This window comes from Sciurus carolinensis, chromosome X (genome assembly GCF_902686445.1).
Source record: "Sciurus carolinensis chromosome X, mSciCar1.2, whole genome shotgun sequence".
NCBI lineage: Eukaryota > Metazoa > Chordata > Mammalia > Rodentia > Sciuridae > Sciurus > Sciurus carolinensis.
The window spans coordinates 126650504-126666515 of record NC_062232.1 but is presented as its reverse complement, the minus strand read 5'-3'; the positions used below and the strand labels follow the sequence as shown (position 1 = coordinate 126666515).

The 16012-nt window shown below is 42.7% G+C and overlaps 1 protein-coding gene across 1 annotated transcript; it reads right to left on the bottom strand.

Annotated features, from left to right (window-relative positions):
* Nucleotides 1-10769: 10769 nt before the first annotated feature.
* On the bottom strand, nt 10770-13881 carry LOC124971688 (melanoma-associated antigen 8-like). Its single transcript, XM_047535340.1, has 3 exons — nt 12892-13881; nt 11735-11789; nt 10770-10870 (listed from the first exon to the last, which is right to left on the bottom strand). Exons 1-3 carry the CDS (start codon nt 13879-13881, stop codon nt 10770-10772), a joined length of 1146 nt encoding a protein of 381 aa, XP_047391296.1.
* Between the last annotated feature and the right edge of the window lie 2131 nt (nt 13882-16012).

The following is a 16012-nucleotide window of genomic DNA, read 5'->3' as shown; positions in this document are numbered from 1 at the left end:
TGTTTAAAAGATCCATGTGAATGATATGTTTTTTCCCATCCTTTCACCTTAATTCTGTGGAAGTCTTTGCCTAGACGATAAGTCTCTTGGAGACAGCATATTGCTGGGTCTTGTTTTTTAATCCAATCTGCCATTCTATATCTTTTGATTGATGAGTTTAGGACATTTACATTCAATGTCATGATGAGATATGATTTTTATTCCCTCTCATTTTGATTTATTTCTTGCTTTTAATTTGAATTAGGTTCTCCTTTGATTATTATTCTAGTGTATCTTCCCCTTTTGCTGGTTTTCAATTTTATATTTCATTTCTTCTTCATGAATTTTATTATGTTTTTTAGTGCAGGCTTTCTGGTTGTAAATTCTTTTAACTTTGTTTGTCATGGAAGGTTTTTATTTAATCAATTCTGAAGCTTAATTTTGCTGGGTATAGTATTCTTGGCTGGCATCCATTTTCTTTCAGAATTTGGTATTTATTATTCCAATACTTCCTAGGTTTCAGCATCTGGGTTGAGAAATGAGCTGAGATTCTAATTGATTTCCCTCTAAATGTTACCTGTCACTTTTCTCTGGCATTCTTTAAAATTTTATCATTATTCTTTATGTTAGGCATTTTCATAATAATGTGCCTTGTTGTGGGTCTGTTGTAATTTTTTATATTTGGGGTCTTGTAAGCCTCCAGTATTTGGTTTTCCATTTCATTCTCCGGGTTTGGGAAATTTTCTGATATCATTTCATTGAAAAGATTATGCATTCCTTTGGTTTGTGTTCTGAGTCTTCATCTATCCTGATAAATCTTAAGTTTGGTCTTTTCATGTTATTGTCAACTTTATTTTCTAGATTATATATTTTGTCTTCATTGCCTGAAATTGTCTTCCAAGTAGTCTTATCTATTAGTGATTTTTTTTATTGAATTTTAATTTGGTTTATAGAATCCCTCATTTTGAGGATTTCTGACTGATCCTTCTTCAGGATCTCTATCTTGTTGAAATGGTCATTCCCTTCTATTTTCTCTCTGATTTCATTGCATTTCACTCATTCTTTTTTCCTTCTGTACTGGGGATTTAACTCAGGGGCACTCAACCACTGAGCCACATCCCCAGCCCTATTTTGTATTTCATTTGGAGACAGGGTCTCACTGAGTTGCTTAGCACCTCACTTTTTTTCCCTGAGGCTGACTTTGAACTCAAGATTCTCCTGCCTTAGCCTCCCTAGCTGCTGGGATTACAGGCATGTACCACTGTGCCCACCTCTGATTTCATTTCTTACTTCATCTTTTACCTCATAGATCAGTTTAACTATGAACTTTCTGAATTATATCTCTGAAACTACATCCACTGTGGTGTCAATGGAGTCTACTGTTGAAGTAGTCGGATTCTTTCGGACGGTTTATTCCCTTGCTTTTTCATATTGTGTGTCTACCCATGTATCTGGATGGATTGATGCTGTGGAGTTGATACCTTATGGGTTTATACTGTCCCTGTATGTTACTAGTACCTCATGGATTATAAGGGAGTTGATAGCAACATCGTGTGCAAACAACATATTGCAGTAGACTAAGTCCTTAGTTCCTGTTTTGATAGCTAATGTTAATTGGTATGATATGTAGGGATAATGGGATCATCAATTTTCATCAGTAAAAACAGTACGTAATCATGTATTATGTCTGGCTTAAATAAAAAAATAAGTGTTGTCTATGCCTTCCACTGTATTAATTTTTGCTGTGATATTGGTGGTAGGGGTAGACATTATATATCCCAATTAGTATTAAGAAGTGTTAAGTATACAGCTGAATTTGTGTAAAGAAGAAGAGATAGAAGTGTAGAAAAGTGTTTGCAATTTCCAAGGGTAAATAGGGCAGATGCAGTGGTAACAGGATATGTTGTAAATCTGAAAGGGGACAAAAATAGAAGAACATAAAGGAGAAGAGAGAGAATGGAATTTGGGGGTCAGAAATAGAGAAATGAGAGAGGAAGACAAGGGAGATAGAGTAGTGATAAAGATGATACAAAACAAAATCAAAATAAGCTAATCATGATCACTGACCCTCAAAATACAGAGCATGGGAAAATAATACCTTTGAAAAAATGTTAAAAACATAAAAACTATATCAACAACATAAAATGAAAGAGAAAGAAACAAAAAAGAAACAAGAAAAAATTAAAAAGGAAAACAAGGCCAGAAACAAGGAGAGAGAAACAAATATGAATATGTGTAGGAGTCCATGAATCAGTCAGTACACATTCAAATAAAACAAGAATCCAATCTGGAAACCTAAAGTCAAAAAGCAAAACAGAATTACTGCCACAACAAACAAGTCACAGCATCAAAGGAAAATCTTTGTGAAATGTTGAAAAATTAAGGAGTCATATCCACTGTGGTGGACAAACTAGTCAGTGAGTGTATGAGTTCACTGTCTGTGCCCACCTGGTTTTCTTTTTGTTTCTTCTTGAGTATGATCTAAGTTTGCGAGTGTGGGCTGTGGGTTGTGTCCTTCCTTTTATTGTGTTGCTCACCATGTTGAAGGTTAGTGCTTAAGACTTCCTAATTTCCCTTCTTGGGAGATTAGTGTGGGCTGCAGACCTGGAGGTGCTGTGGCATGCAGGGGAAGCTGAGCTGCAGTCAGGGAGCAAAGCAGCTGGCCAAGTTTGGGTGGCAGGTGGATCAGGGCCCAGCACAGGATCCTGGGGGCTGACAGGAAGGCTGTGTGCTTGACCAGACAGGTCTGGCTGTGAAGCAGCATGTGGAGTTCAGCCAGGCCAGGGGCCCAACTGGTCTGTGCTGGGTGGACGAAGGCCAGGTCCTGGGACCTGTGGGGCCCACTGTGAAACTGCGAGTGATGGCCTGGGTCAGGGGACAGGGAGGGGTTGGGATTCTGGGGACTGGGGATCCAGAGGACCCTGTTGCATGCCAGACTGCCAGATCTGGCAGGTCCTGGGGACTGGTGGATGCTAGACAGGGAAGGGAGTTCAGGACCAGGCTGGTGCTGGTACCTGGTGAGTGCTGACCCAAGTGGGTCCCAGGAACCCAGTTGGTGCCAGACTGGCTGACTGGATGAGCTGAGAGCAAAATGCCCTCATATCCTCTTCCAACCTTCCAACTTGCTATAGCCGGCCCTGTCAGTCCCTGCAAGACTCAGGACTCACAGAGCTGGGGAGAGCCTGGTTTTCTCCAATCTCTCTAACCTGTGTTCCCCTGGGCAAAATATTCCCAGTTTCTGACTTTCCACTGTTCTGCTAGACTCAGACAGGCCCATGCCAACCTAGCTGCAGACTCACATATCTGGGTTTTCAGTTTTTGTAGGCTCTGCCAGGTCACATTCCCAAGATGGCTCCTGGATTGGCTCTCAGATGATTGATAAACACAGGTGGAGAGTTTTTTTTGTTTGCTTTTTATCTGATTGAGTCAAATAGTCTCTGGTTCTGCTAGGGCAGACTGCCCCTCCAGTCTCAGGATTTTTCACTCTAAGCCTTGGGGAGATATGGTATTTCTGCTGTTTGAGTTTTGGGTAGCCAAGCTAAGAGAAATGCTGCCTCACACTAATCCACCATCTTGCCCTGGAATTCGCCACTTTACTCTTCAGCTCTGCTCACACCAAGTAGCTCTTGACTATCCACTAAGGCAGGGAGTGGGGTGCACATAAGTTTGAGTACCAAGATCTTTTTCACAAATAAAAGACCCCACAGGAAGCAGTGGGGGTTCTAGGAAACATATCATAGCCACTGTCAATTCAATGTGGCTTCTTATGGAATTGGTATAATATTTTACCATCACAATAGCAATTTCAAACAGTTTGTGGGAGACATGGTATTTACCAGTTTGGAGGTAATTTCTGAAGTTCTCAGAGGGATAAGGTAGTTTCCTCAAGGTCTTTCCACAGTGTGTACTCTGTGTGGGGCCTCACAGGGCCAGCAGTAGTTGGTAAAAACAATTTGGGGAGGATGAGTGGGAAGGACTTAGAATCTAGTTGGAAGGAATGGTTCTTGTCCTAGCTTCTATGCAGTTGGATTTTGGGTTTAACTAAATATTTGGCAAATGATCTGAGAAGCCCAGGGTCTGGGAAATGTGAGCCAGAGTTAAACATGACTTTATATCAAGAACAAAGTCTGCCAGGCATGGTGGTGCACACCTGTAATCCCAGCAGCTCAGAAGGCTGAGATAGGAGGATTGCAAGTTCAAAGCCAGTCTCAGCAACTTAGTGAAGCCCTAAGCAACTTGGTGAGACCTGGCCTCTAAATAAAATACAAAAAAGGGCTGGGGATGTGGTTCAGTGTTTAAGTGACCCTGAGTTCAATCCCTGGTACCAAAACAAAACAAAACAAAACAAAACAAAAAAAATCAAAGGTCCATTTTTATTCCCCTTATAGACCTTTAGACATAGTAGTTCATTTATTTGGGGAATATTCAGGCTCCTAGGCCAAGTAGGGGCAGACTTGACTCTGATCCATGAGTAGTTGGGTTATTAGGATCTTCATTCATAGCAAGGGAATCAAGAGTTAATTCCTCAATTTTTAAAAAATACAATTGTGTTTTTGGTTCTTTTCAAAATGATCCAAAGATGTTTCAAATGATAAAAGTATATAAGTCATATGAAACCTGAGGGATATATATAGCCAAGCTACAAAATTTACAATATGACTTTTGGAGTATGGGGTTATACAGAAACTGTCAGGCAGTTTCACCTGTTTCCCACTGTATTATTTCTCTGTCATATGGCACTTACTAAAGATGACCATTAACTGTGGAAGCTAAGTAATGGAGTAATGTATGTCCTTGTGTGCATGTGTGTAGGAAGGGTGATACTTTCTGAGTAATAAAACTTTAAACCAGAAAATCAATTCTTACTGAAAGATGTTCTTTGGTTCCATGTATTCCTGTTGGCACATGGATTCAGGGTTGGCAGAGATTTTGAAAGAAAAAAAGTGTTCCAAATTAAAGTTACAATTCATTAAAAAATAAAAACAACTTAAAAGGATTATTACCTGCAGAATAGTTTCCAGAGTGTCACTGGGGGTGTGTTTTTGAGCTAAAAAGGACATAGTGGTTCCTGAAAGTTGCTTAAAACTGTCCTCTCAACTGTAAACTACTTGCTGAAATCTGGGAAGATCACATGAATGAATGAAACCAAACCAGTTACATAAACCCAATTAAATGAGGAGGCTAGCTGGCAAGGAAAGATAGAATTCAAGCAAACAATCCAGTCTCTTATCAGTTCACATGACTCCAGAAACAGAAGGTAAATGAGATTTGGGGGCAGCAAGTCACTGGCAGGAGGATGATGGACCCCTGATTTACTTTACTTATTTGCCATGGTTCCTTTTATGTCCTTGAGTACATTTTAAAAATAAAGTTTTTTTCACAAAAGTCCAATAGCTGGGACAGATCCTATTTCTTTTTTTCCTATAAATAAGTCACTTATTTTTTTCCACCTTCCATAATTTTTGTGGAAAACTTGGCACATTTAATATAAGGTGTTAACTCTGGAAATCAGATATTTTGCCTCCCCAGGACTTATTTTTGCTTGCTTGCTCTAGGTCATAGTTTTTCAATTGTTTAGTGACTTTTCTAAACCAATTTTGTAAAATGTGTACTGTTTGCCATGTGTGGATACTGACACTTTTTTTATTATTTACTTTATACTTACACCTAGTGAATGATTCAACAATATCCTTAAAGTATGGACTTAAAAAATCCCAGCCTCTCAAGATGGGGTCTGTGTGTGTGTGTGTGTGTGTGTGCGCGCACGCATGTGTGTGTGCATGTGTGTATTGGGGCACACCATACCACAAAAATTGACCTAGTCTACAGTCTTCGTTTGCAGTCAGTTGAAGAGTTTCTCATGAGCACAGCAATACTTAAACATTAGTCTATCTATTATGGATAATCATCATACTTTGTTACAATAGCAGAGTTTCATGAATGGCAATTTTATACTGGTTAGCCCCAGGGAAAGCTTAAGAGCATCACAATTGTGAGAGTCATACTTTGCCATGATGTATCAGCTTTCTTCTGAGATCTTGAAAACACTTCACAAGTGGCAATTAGGCTTCCCAACAACCACTGGGGAATGGATACTATTATATGAGCTGGTTTTAAGTATGAGTAACCTGGATCAAGTGTTCAACTGTGGAAGCATGGGCACCCTGTCCCAGAAATTTTGATTCAGCTCCCGTACCCATCCTCCAAATGGTGTCTAGTGTCCAGCTTTGAGGAGGATCCCACTGAACCCTGAAATAGAAGGGGAACTAAGGCACAGAGGGGTTTGTATAACATTCCCTGGGCCACCTATCTAGTGGAGATGAAGTAGCAAATATATAATTTGAGGTCCTGTCAGACCTGTAGGCCACACTGCTAGAAATGGGTATCTGCCAGGGGCCAGAGTGGCCAGCACCATCTTAACTACCAGAAGACATCAAGCTTGTCAGTTCAGAAATGTAAATGACAGGCACCATGGCTCTCTCAAGTGTTTCATAGATAGTAGCCAGGCAGGATGCTCAGAATGCAGATGTGAGCTTTGTTGAGGTCCCAGGGAGTCCCAGAACTGAACTATTGCTCTGCAGACCCACAAACTTATTTCTGGCAGTTTCTCCAGAAATAACTGAACCCTGAAGCTTCTAGATCAGGCAACAGGACACTGACACACAAACATATTGTGAACCTCAATGTTTCTCAGCATTGAGAGAAAATTTCCAGAAAAGCAAACAGAGGAGGCTAGGATGATTTATATGATAATGAATTATGGTCAGAGACATTAGTAAGAACTCATATTTAACTTAATATATGTATAAGCAATTACAACTAGAACAATCAACAAGTATTTGAATATATACAGATAATTATATACACATGTAATTTCTTGCTTTGTCAGCTAGGAGGATATAGAAGAAACAACACCACAGAAGCAATGAGCATACCTACTGCCCAAATCTAGGATTCTAAGGCTCAGTGGATAAATTACTAATTCAAGATTTGGGGTAAGAAACAAGAGAAATGAGTCAGGAATACCTTATACTCCTTAAAGTAAATAAGTGCTAGTAAACTTTTTAAAACCACATTGACAGGTATATGAGAAAGGAATATACAAATGGATCTTTGACAGGCATATGAGAAAGGAATATACAAATGGATCTTTGACAGGTATATGAGAAAGGAATATATAAATGATCTCCAAGTGCCCAAACTTACAGCAATTTGAAGACCAAAAAGTTGTTCTGCATTTTAACAGAAAGTACAAAAATATCTATATCAATACTGAGATAAATAAATTATAGGTTAAATGTATAAATAGACAAATTTCCCATGAAGAAAAATTCCAACTGATTTCTGCTGATATGTTCACTTCAGGAAAGAGAAGTGTAACTCCCTATTGCTTATAGTGTAGGCCACACACACTGACATTCTTCCAAGGAGGACAGTACAGAAAGGAGAAGAGAAACATTGTCATTGTCAGGAAACATGAAAAATGCTACCTTAGCTAGCTGATGAAGGTCAACATCATCAGTGATAAGTCATGTTACTGATATGTACCCTTCATGTGATGTTATGAGAATGGCATTTCATCTCTGTAGCCTTCTTCCTCCAAACCCATAACTCCAGGCTAACCATGAGGAAAGAATCAGATAGACCAAAACTGAGGGTTATTCTCCATAATACCTGACCAGTAAGTATTCCTTAAAACTGTCAAGAGGATTGAAAAGAAGAAAGTGATACAGTCAAGAGGAGACTGAAGAGATATTACAACTAGATGCAATGTGGAAAAAAGAAACTCAAATAAGTAGTGAGCTTCAGTTACCTACAAATAATGCATCAGTTTTAACAAATTTACCATGCTCATGTAAGAAAAAAGTGGCATATAGGAACTGTGTACCATCTTCACAAACACTAAATACTAAAATATTAAAATACTAAAATAGAGTATATAGAAATTTTTAAAAATTGAAAATGACAAAATGAAATTTTGGAGGATGAAGGATATGTTAAAAATATAGTAAATCAAGCACAAGTGCACAGACCAGGAACCAAGAAGTGAAGCATCCCTAAATTGTCATCAGTCCTTTCCTCCCTCTTTAACCCCAGCTTGACTTGTACAAAAATGCTGTCTCTTTCATATCAAGAAGATCTACATTATCTGTTCATCATCTCCAGCCCCTCTACTGCTGTCCTACTGCATATTCAAACACCTGATTTTCCTGTACTGTAGCAGTAGCCCCCTGTCAAGGCTAGGAGCAGATATGAGATCCCTTCCTTGCTCAGGAAAACCTTATAAAACCTGCCAATATTTTCTGCCACAGGAAAAGGCTGGAAAAAAAAAACAAGCAGGGGTCAACCCCTTGCCAAGGAGGCTGGAGCTCAGAGAGGCCTGTAAACATGGCCAGATGGACAGGGGCACTTGTCAGTGGAACAGTATCATGGCTGAGAATCCTCACAGCAGACCCTTGGAAGGCAGATTCAGGGCATCCAGAGAACCTCAGCACCTTCCCATGGTGGGCACGAGGAAGCTCCCATGTGCTCTGCCCTCCTCAGGTGTTAGCATTAGCCCAGTCCCTGGTTGGTGTTTGTCCATACAAGAGTCTGATGCAACAGACACTGGACACTGGAAGTGTCCCCAGGAAAGGTGATTGACAAGCATTCTCTACACACGTCATCTCCCTCCAAGAACTGCCAGGTAGTGTCCTGTTTCCTCCTGGCCTTTCTCAGGATCACTTGACTCATAATGTGGTACAGGACTCCAGCTCACATCCAGTTCCATTCTGCTCCCAAGTCTCTCCCTGGGCCAGTACACAGAAGTTCACATGGATCCAGTGGGGGCTCCTCCTCCTGCCTCTCCTGGGGCTGCTGATCCTCATCACCACTGTCTCAGAACCCCAAAGCCCTCTCCTGCCCAGCTCCTTTCCAAATCCTAAATTGGGTCTGGGTGTGTTCTGGGGACTGGGGAGTGTCCTAGTGACAACTGCTTCATCGTATACACATGGCCTTTAGTCTGCACAAACTTCCTGCCTGGGGACACCATGGTCCTAGCTGGCCCTGTGGTGGCTGACAGGAGGACATCCCTGCCTTACCTTTCTGGATCAACCTCATAATCACTCAGGTAGGGTGATCAGTTCATCAAAGCTTGGTCATTATGTGGAAGATCAGCTGATAATAACTCATAATCATAGTGAGTTGTTACTCATGCTCATTCACAGAATGATCATTATTTACCAACCATCAGGAGACTCATGAAAGGTTGCATCATCCCCTGCTAGTTCTACCTAAACCACAGTATCTTGAAAATGGATTAATTGTTGGATATAAAATAAAGATAATAATAGCATGTGATCATCAGGACTGGGTGGATTACAGCTCAGTTGGTGTCTTTGAAGAGACTGGAAGGGTAAAATACCCTGCTGGACTGCCTGAGACTAAATACAGAAGAGTTTTGACAAAGTTCTACCCAAAAGGAGTGGTGGGGATTCCAAGAGGAACCTGCAGCAAAGACACTCAATCCTAACAGGAAAGTTTGGGCTGTTGTCTCTGATTCTGAAGCTATCAGAGCTCTCAGGAGACTGATAGATGTGCCACAGGAATATCAAGGGTACAAGTAGCAGAAGGAAACATATGGTCAGCATGTTGGCGTAGTTCCTCCTTTGAAGATATCTGTTCCTTCCTAGGTCCTTAATTGACAGATTCTTGTTTCTCATATCTATGGGTGTATAGTTGCATCACTTATGTCTGTAGATATGGGAATGGAATCGTCTGTGTCCTGTGTGGTCATAGCATGAGAATTCATTCCAGTTTCTATGGCACCTTGTATAGAAATGGCTTTGACAAATAATGCTTCTGTTCCTTAATTCAGAGACAAACTGAGGTAGCCTGACCCTTCTAATGACAAGTGAACTGGCAATGGAATATCCCCATTTGGCCAGGAAGGAGAGAAAAAGAAGTGAATGGATACTTGTAGTCTTTCCCATAAATTGTTATGTAGTAGGGGCTCAACAAAAAGCACAAGCACACTAATACAATTTGTTATAAAGCCCTCTTCCTTTCTGAGTGGAGCCTCAGAGAAGGTCAGATACATCTGGAAATTCTCCAGCTTCTTCAAGCACCTGCATATTAGGTAACAGGTGCTTTCAAATACAGGGTTACATTTACATTTCAAAGGATAATGTAAATCTCAGCAGGGAGGTTTCACTTTCTTCACTCAATAGCACTTTTCTTTAGTAGCCATGTAAAAACCTCCAAAATCTCAGTATGCTTAGAATTTCTCCTCCATTTGATTCATGGTCAAAATCATAACTTGTGATTCTCTGCTATCTTTCTATGACCTGAACACCTGGGCAGCTGCATTAGGCACACTGAAGGCCAGGATTTTCCTGTGGGCCAGATTCTTAACAAGAGAAATAGAAATTTGATTAATTATTCTTCTTAAATTCAAACTAATATGCCAACCAAGGAAATATTTTTGCCTTCTGGCAGACACTATGGATTTAGGAGCTCATCCACAGTAGATGTTTGCTCCACAGTGATTTCCATGGTCTTTTCTCACCTACAGCTTATGAGAACAGTTTGTCTTTTACAACCAAGGTAAGCTCATTCATCTGTGTGCTCAGTGGCCACGTTCAAATCAAAAACATCCCACTCAAATTACACAGAGTGGTTTTGAAAATCCTCTTAACTTTATATGTCAAGAATGAGTAGATTATGTGCTAAATCATACTAACCCTGCCACCCACATGGATGCTCAGACAGGACGACCATATATCTGGAAATCTCTGTCCTGAGTGAACATTTCAGTTGAAGTTGCTGTTGCAATCAGAAAGGTTCCAGGATGAGCTATGGGGGAAGCCAGGATACTTCTGCACGGAGCTGAGCAACAGGCCAGGTTGCAGAACTGGAAGAGAGGGCACAAAGAGATCAGCCGGAGGAAGGGCATTTTTCTGTTGGAAAGTGCTGGAACTGGAGAAATATGCCCACATCTGGGCTTATTGGCTCTCAATGAGTCAGTCACTGGATATCCCCACATTATGTTTAATCCTGTCACCTTTTTAGGACCACATTTAATGTATTCCCCTCACTCAAACTCGATCCTTCTTTTTCTCATCGGAGAGATATTATGGAGTACTAAGAAATGAATTAATATACAAGTCCACCTCAGACTGGGGAGTTGGGAAGAATGTAGGACAGAGAATTCAGAGCAGCCTTATCATTCATTAGCCATATGATTTTAGGAATATTACTGAACAATATGAGTCTCAGGCTTTCCATCTGTAAAACAGATTTGATACAACACTGTATGTAGGACTGTTGCAATGTAGGAAGTGTATGTAAACACCTGGTATATATTCAATATTTAGCAGTTGGTACCTATTTCTAGTACTATGATGAGTCCAGGTATTACCATCTTCCCCTCTGGCATTTTTTCCAGAATATCTCAGAGAACTTGCAGCTCCATATGAAATTGAATAGAAAATCAGTCAAAAATACTGCTCAGTAAAAGTTACCTCCATGATATGTATTATATAATTAGATGGAACTCTTCCCCTCCTGGGTACAACTAACACAAAGCTCATAGAATTAGATAGGACCAGCTCCATGTCAGAGTCTTTTCCATCCAAACCACTCTTTCCATTCATTTCATCACCATGCAACCTCCAGTGCTTTCTTACAATTGCCCACATTACACTGGCACCCTAATAACACACCATTGTACTAGAGTCAGCTCTGGCTCTCCCAGCCAAGCACAGGAGGTCCTGACCAGGGACTTCGAGGCCGCACTTCTTGGGACATTCGGTCTCATCTCTCTGCAGGTCCTGGCAGTTGACGGTAACAGAGCACCAAGCTCTGGCGCCGTGTTCAACCGCACAGCACACCTGCCCCAGGTGGACATTGCTCTCGGCTTCATTCACCATCGAAAGGAACCACTCAGAGTAGTCTTCCATTCTCTCAGCCCTAAGACACATCATCTAAAGTCTGGCCCTGGCCACCATGCAGTGTCACTGAAGTCCAGCCCCACAGAAGGCATAGTAGTTTTCCCAAGCCCCAAACTCCAAACTCCTTGATTGGATTAGGACATTGGCACTCGGCTGCTCCACACTGGAGCCCCTCTCCTCACCCTCCTTCACTTGTTCTTTAGGTCTCTGGGGACATCCCCCCATCTTCCTGACATGGTTGCTGTAGCTCAACTCAACATTCAATGACAGGATCCGGTGTGGCTAAGCCTAGAGTCGGAGTATTCCCAATGCTAACACCAGGCTTTCAGAGCAGAGATGCAGGAACGTTTCAGGAATCAATGAGACGCTGTGTGGAGGGCCTTTTTATTAGCTCATCGTTTCTCCTCCATTCTCCAATACACAGCAAATCCAGTGCACACCAAGTCCCCTTAATGTTACAGGGAAGACAGGTAATAAGGGAAGGCAAGCATTAACCTTTCATTTCGCTATCATTTATTCTTTCCTTTTTATGGCTTCATTCACACATCCAAGGAATTATGAATTATCCATTCCACTCCCATGTGATCTTTGTTCAGGTCACAAAACATAAAGAAAGAAAGAATGAGTTGCCAAATAATAGAACAAAAAGCAAAACTGTGAAGCCTGAAACTGTGTTAACAGCAATGAATGGATGAGTATGGTCTTCAAGACATTCCATTCTGAAGCAAATGATACTTTCAATTAACAGGAATATTTGAAAAATTCTATAGGAAATAACAATTCAACTTCTAAGTTACACAAATACAGAAACATCAAAATGTTAGACGGCAAGATCCCTCCACTACTTAGGTGACTTCTCTCTTCCAACCCAAAGTGAAAATTGGGTCCCATCTCACATGAGGGAGTGGAGGCTTTGGGATGTAGCCCTGCCATGTCTCCTGGACCTGACCCGTCCCCTGCCCCTCCTGGTGGCCCTGGCTACTTTTGGCACTTGGGCCCCCTCTTCCTCTTCTCTCATAGCCTTTTCATACAGGGAAGGGTAGGACCGAGGGTCACTCCCATGGACCCGGGCCCAGTACTGCAGGACTTTCATCTTGCTTGTTTCAGCATGGGCCCTTGGACCCCATAGGAACTCATAGCAAGCAGGATCACTGCCTGGCACCTGGCGATACTCCAGGTACTGTTCCTGCACCAAATCTTCAGTGATGAATTTCCTAGGCTCCCCATAGATGAAGTGTTCCCTCCCAGCATACACCCCCATCACACTCAGAGCATTCCAGACAACTTCCTCAGTGGCATGGTCACCTTCCATGAAGATGATGCACAAGACCATTATCAGAAGGCCCGTCTTGGGCATGCTCTGATCATCACCTAGCACCCCCTCATAGGTGAGGCCCAAAGCATTGACAATGGCATAGGAGTGGCCAGAGGGGTCCACTTCCTTTACATCAATACCAAAGACCAGATGCATGTACTCAGATGCTACACTGAAGATCACAGGGAAGTGGCTCTGGTAATTTTTGATGATGCTCCTTAGCATTTCTGCCTTGGTGGTCAGCTCCTTCATTTGATACTTGAGAAGCAGGAACTGCACCAAATCAGACATCTTCTCATCCAATGGGTCTCCCAAGAAGGACTCATGGTGTTCCTGGTCCTGACAGAGAAATGGACCCTCCTCCCCTTTTTGGCTGCTAGAGATTTCATTGGACTGGATCAATGAAGTGGGATCCATGGTGACAGACAGAGAGGAGGATCTCCAAGGAACCTGTGGAAAAACCAGTGGCCCAGGAGCAGACACCTCCCTCTGGGTAGCTGGTATCAGAGGAAGGGAACTGGAGGAAATGCAGGCAGAGGAGATGCCCTCCTCCTCAGGTCTGAGGACCTGCACACCAACAAGGCTCCCTGCCTCCATTTGGGCTTTAGGACCTCCTTCCTGCTTGCGATGCTGGCGCTTTTGTCGATGAGCTGACATTGCTTTCCTTGGGAATAGTAGGCAAGAAGGTGGGCAGGAGATCAGTTCTGGGGGAGAGAGGGATCCAGTGAACTGAGAACCACACCCTTGTTAGTACTCACAATGGTCTACTACATGTCATCTCTTTGGGTGTTGATCAAGGGCTACTCAGGTTCCTGTCCTTCTGCTGTGCCTGACCCCTTGAGAAACTGAGGAATGGAGTAAAACAGGTTCTCTTGGTGAAGCCAGCCTGCAGAGCATAAGGTCTCAGGGCTGACTTAGGCCCTGTGGAATTAAGTACTATGGGGCACCCTCTCTTCTACTGAAAGTTGGGCCCTTGGTACATACTCCCAGCACTGCCTGGTCCTCATTTGTTCTGTGACCTGAGGATACTGCTTCAAACCAAAACATTAATATGCTGGTTCCCAGAGCTCTTGTAATAGGCACTTCAGACTGCAAACACATTACTGGGCCCCCAGTCCTGACAGGAGGGATGGGTTGTACCCTGTGAAGCCCATGCTGATCTGGGGTGGATGGTCCCCTTGTGCTGACTCTAGGTCCTAAATTTTTCCTAGGCAAGACATGAACTCAAGCCCCCTTTTGAACAAATGTTCAACTCTGTGAGACAGAAAAAAGTCTGAGTAGTCTCACATTTGCCCACAGCTGCCCAACGGAGATCATGAGATGAGAATTGGCCAAATTTAAGGGTTCCATATATCTTGGCATGGAAGACCTACTTGGTCCTCGCCTTAATGAAACTTAAGGTCTTAGATGGTCCCCTGATGTCCTGAAGCCACCTTTATTAAACCAAATCTTAAGACCTGGAAATGAAGTGAGGGGAAGGGGAAACCAATGGAGCTTTGGTCCCAGGTCTTTTGAAAGGGCAGGTGGGAACTGGATTCATGTGTAGAGGTTCCCTCTGTCTCACTTTGACTCCTGGCTGTGCCTGAGATCCTCTCTCTGCTTAAGTAAGTCCACGATCCTCTTATCAACTCTTTCCCCTCTCCAAGATCAATGACACACAGAAAGGAAAGGTGTTTCAGCCTGATAGTCCTGCCTGGGCTTCAATGTCTGACAGTAGGCACACCAGATTTCTGAGGGGCACCTCTGTGTTCTTGGCTGGGGGTCCCCTTAATCCTCCCTCAGGGTCCTCACCTTAACTCTAGGAAAACCTAGCACTGCTCTGTCTGATGACAAGATGTGGTTCCCTGTGCCAACGTGATATCATCCTGTCACATAAACACTTTCAACTCCCTAAGAGCTCCACAACTCTCAGGAGAAATGAACAAATGTCATATTCCATCACCTAGTATGGGTTCTAAAGGGTTGATTGTCAAACCTGAGCCCCATGTATTCTGGTCTGGGGGTTCCCCAAATCTTTACTCATGCCCAGATCTGCCTTCCTTCATGCCCACATCATCTGAGATGAACTGATATCTTTAGTACAAAGACTCCCCAATTTTGTGCACATGGTAGAAATGACCGCGACACTTAGGGCTTCCATGGCTGACCACATTGGAGAGGCAAACTATGTGGGATTCCTTGTTTCAGAGCTGGGGATGCCTTCAGTTCTTGTGAAGGACTCATACCTTAGGTTTGGCAGGTCCTGGGATGCCTTCAGTTCTTGTGAAGGACTCATACCTTAGGTTTGGCAGGTCCTAGGATTCTTTTCTTCGCTAACCACTTGTGGCTCCCTCTGCTGACCTGACATGACCTTTGGACCAAGGTCCTTACCCACATAATACCTCCCAGCTAAACCACAGACAGAAATGAGAGGGAGTGTCATCCAGAGACCCTGCCTGCCCCCTCCCAGGCTGATTACAGTCAGGCTCTGTGAGATCCCTTCCTTTGGGAGGTATGGCACTCATTCCCTGTCACCAAAGTTCCTCACCTCAATTCCCAGCAGATGCTGGAATACTCACTCTGCTGACAAAGTATGGCTCCTCTGCTGTCCTGATGAACTCTCATCACATCAAGGTCTCACTTCCCTGATTTGGAGGAGACAGAAGTGAGGACAGCACATTTGGACACTGCTGCATGAGTTTTCCCCAGATTGACAGAAGGAGCAGGTTCCAGGGGCCTCCTTTGTCTGGAGTGTCCTCAACATATTCACACTCACTCCTGACAGGGTTTCCCTCTGCTGATCTGTAGA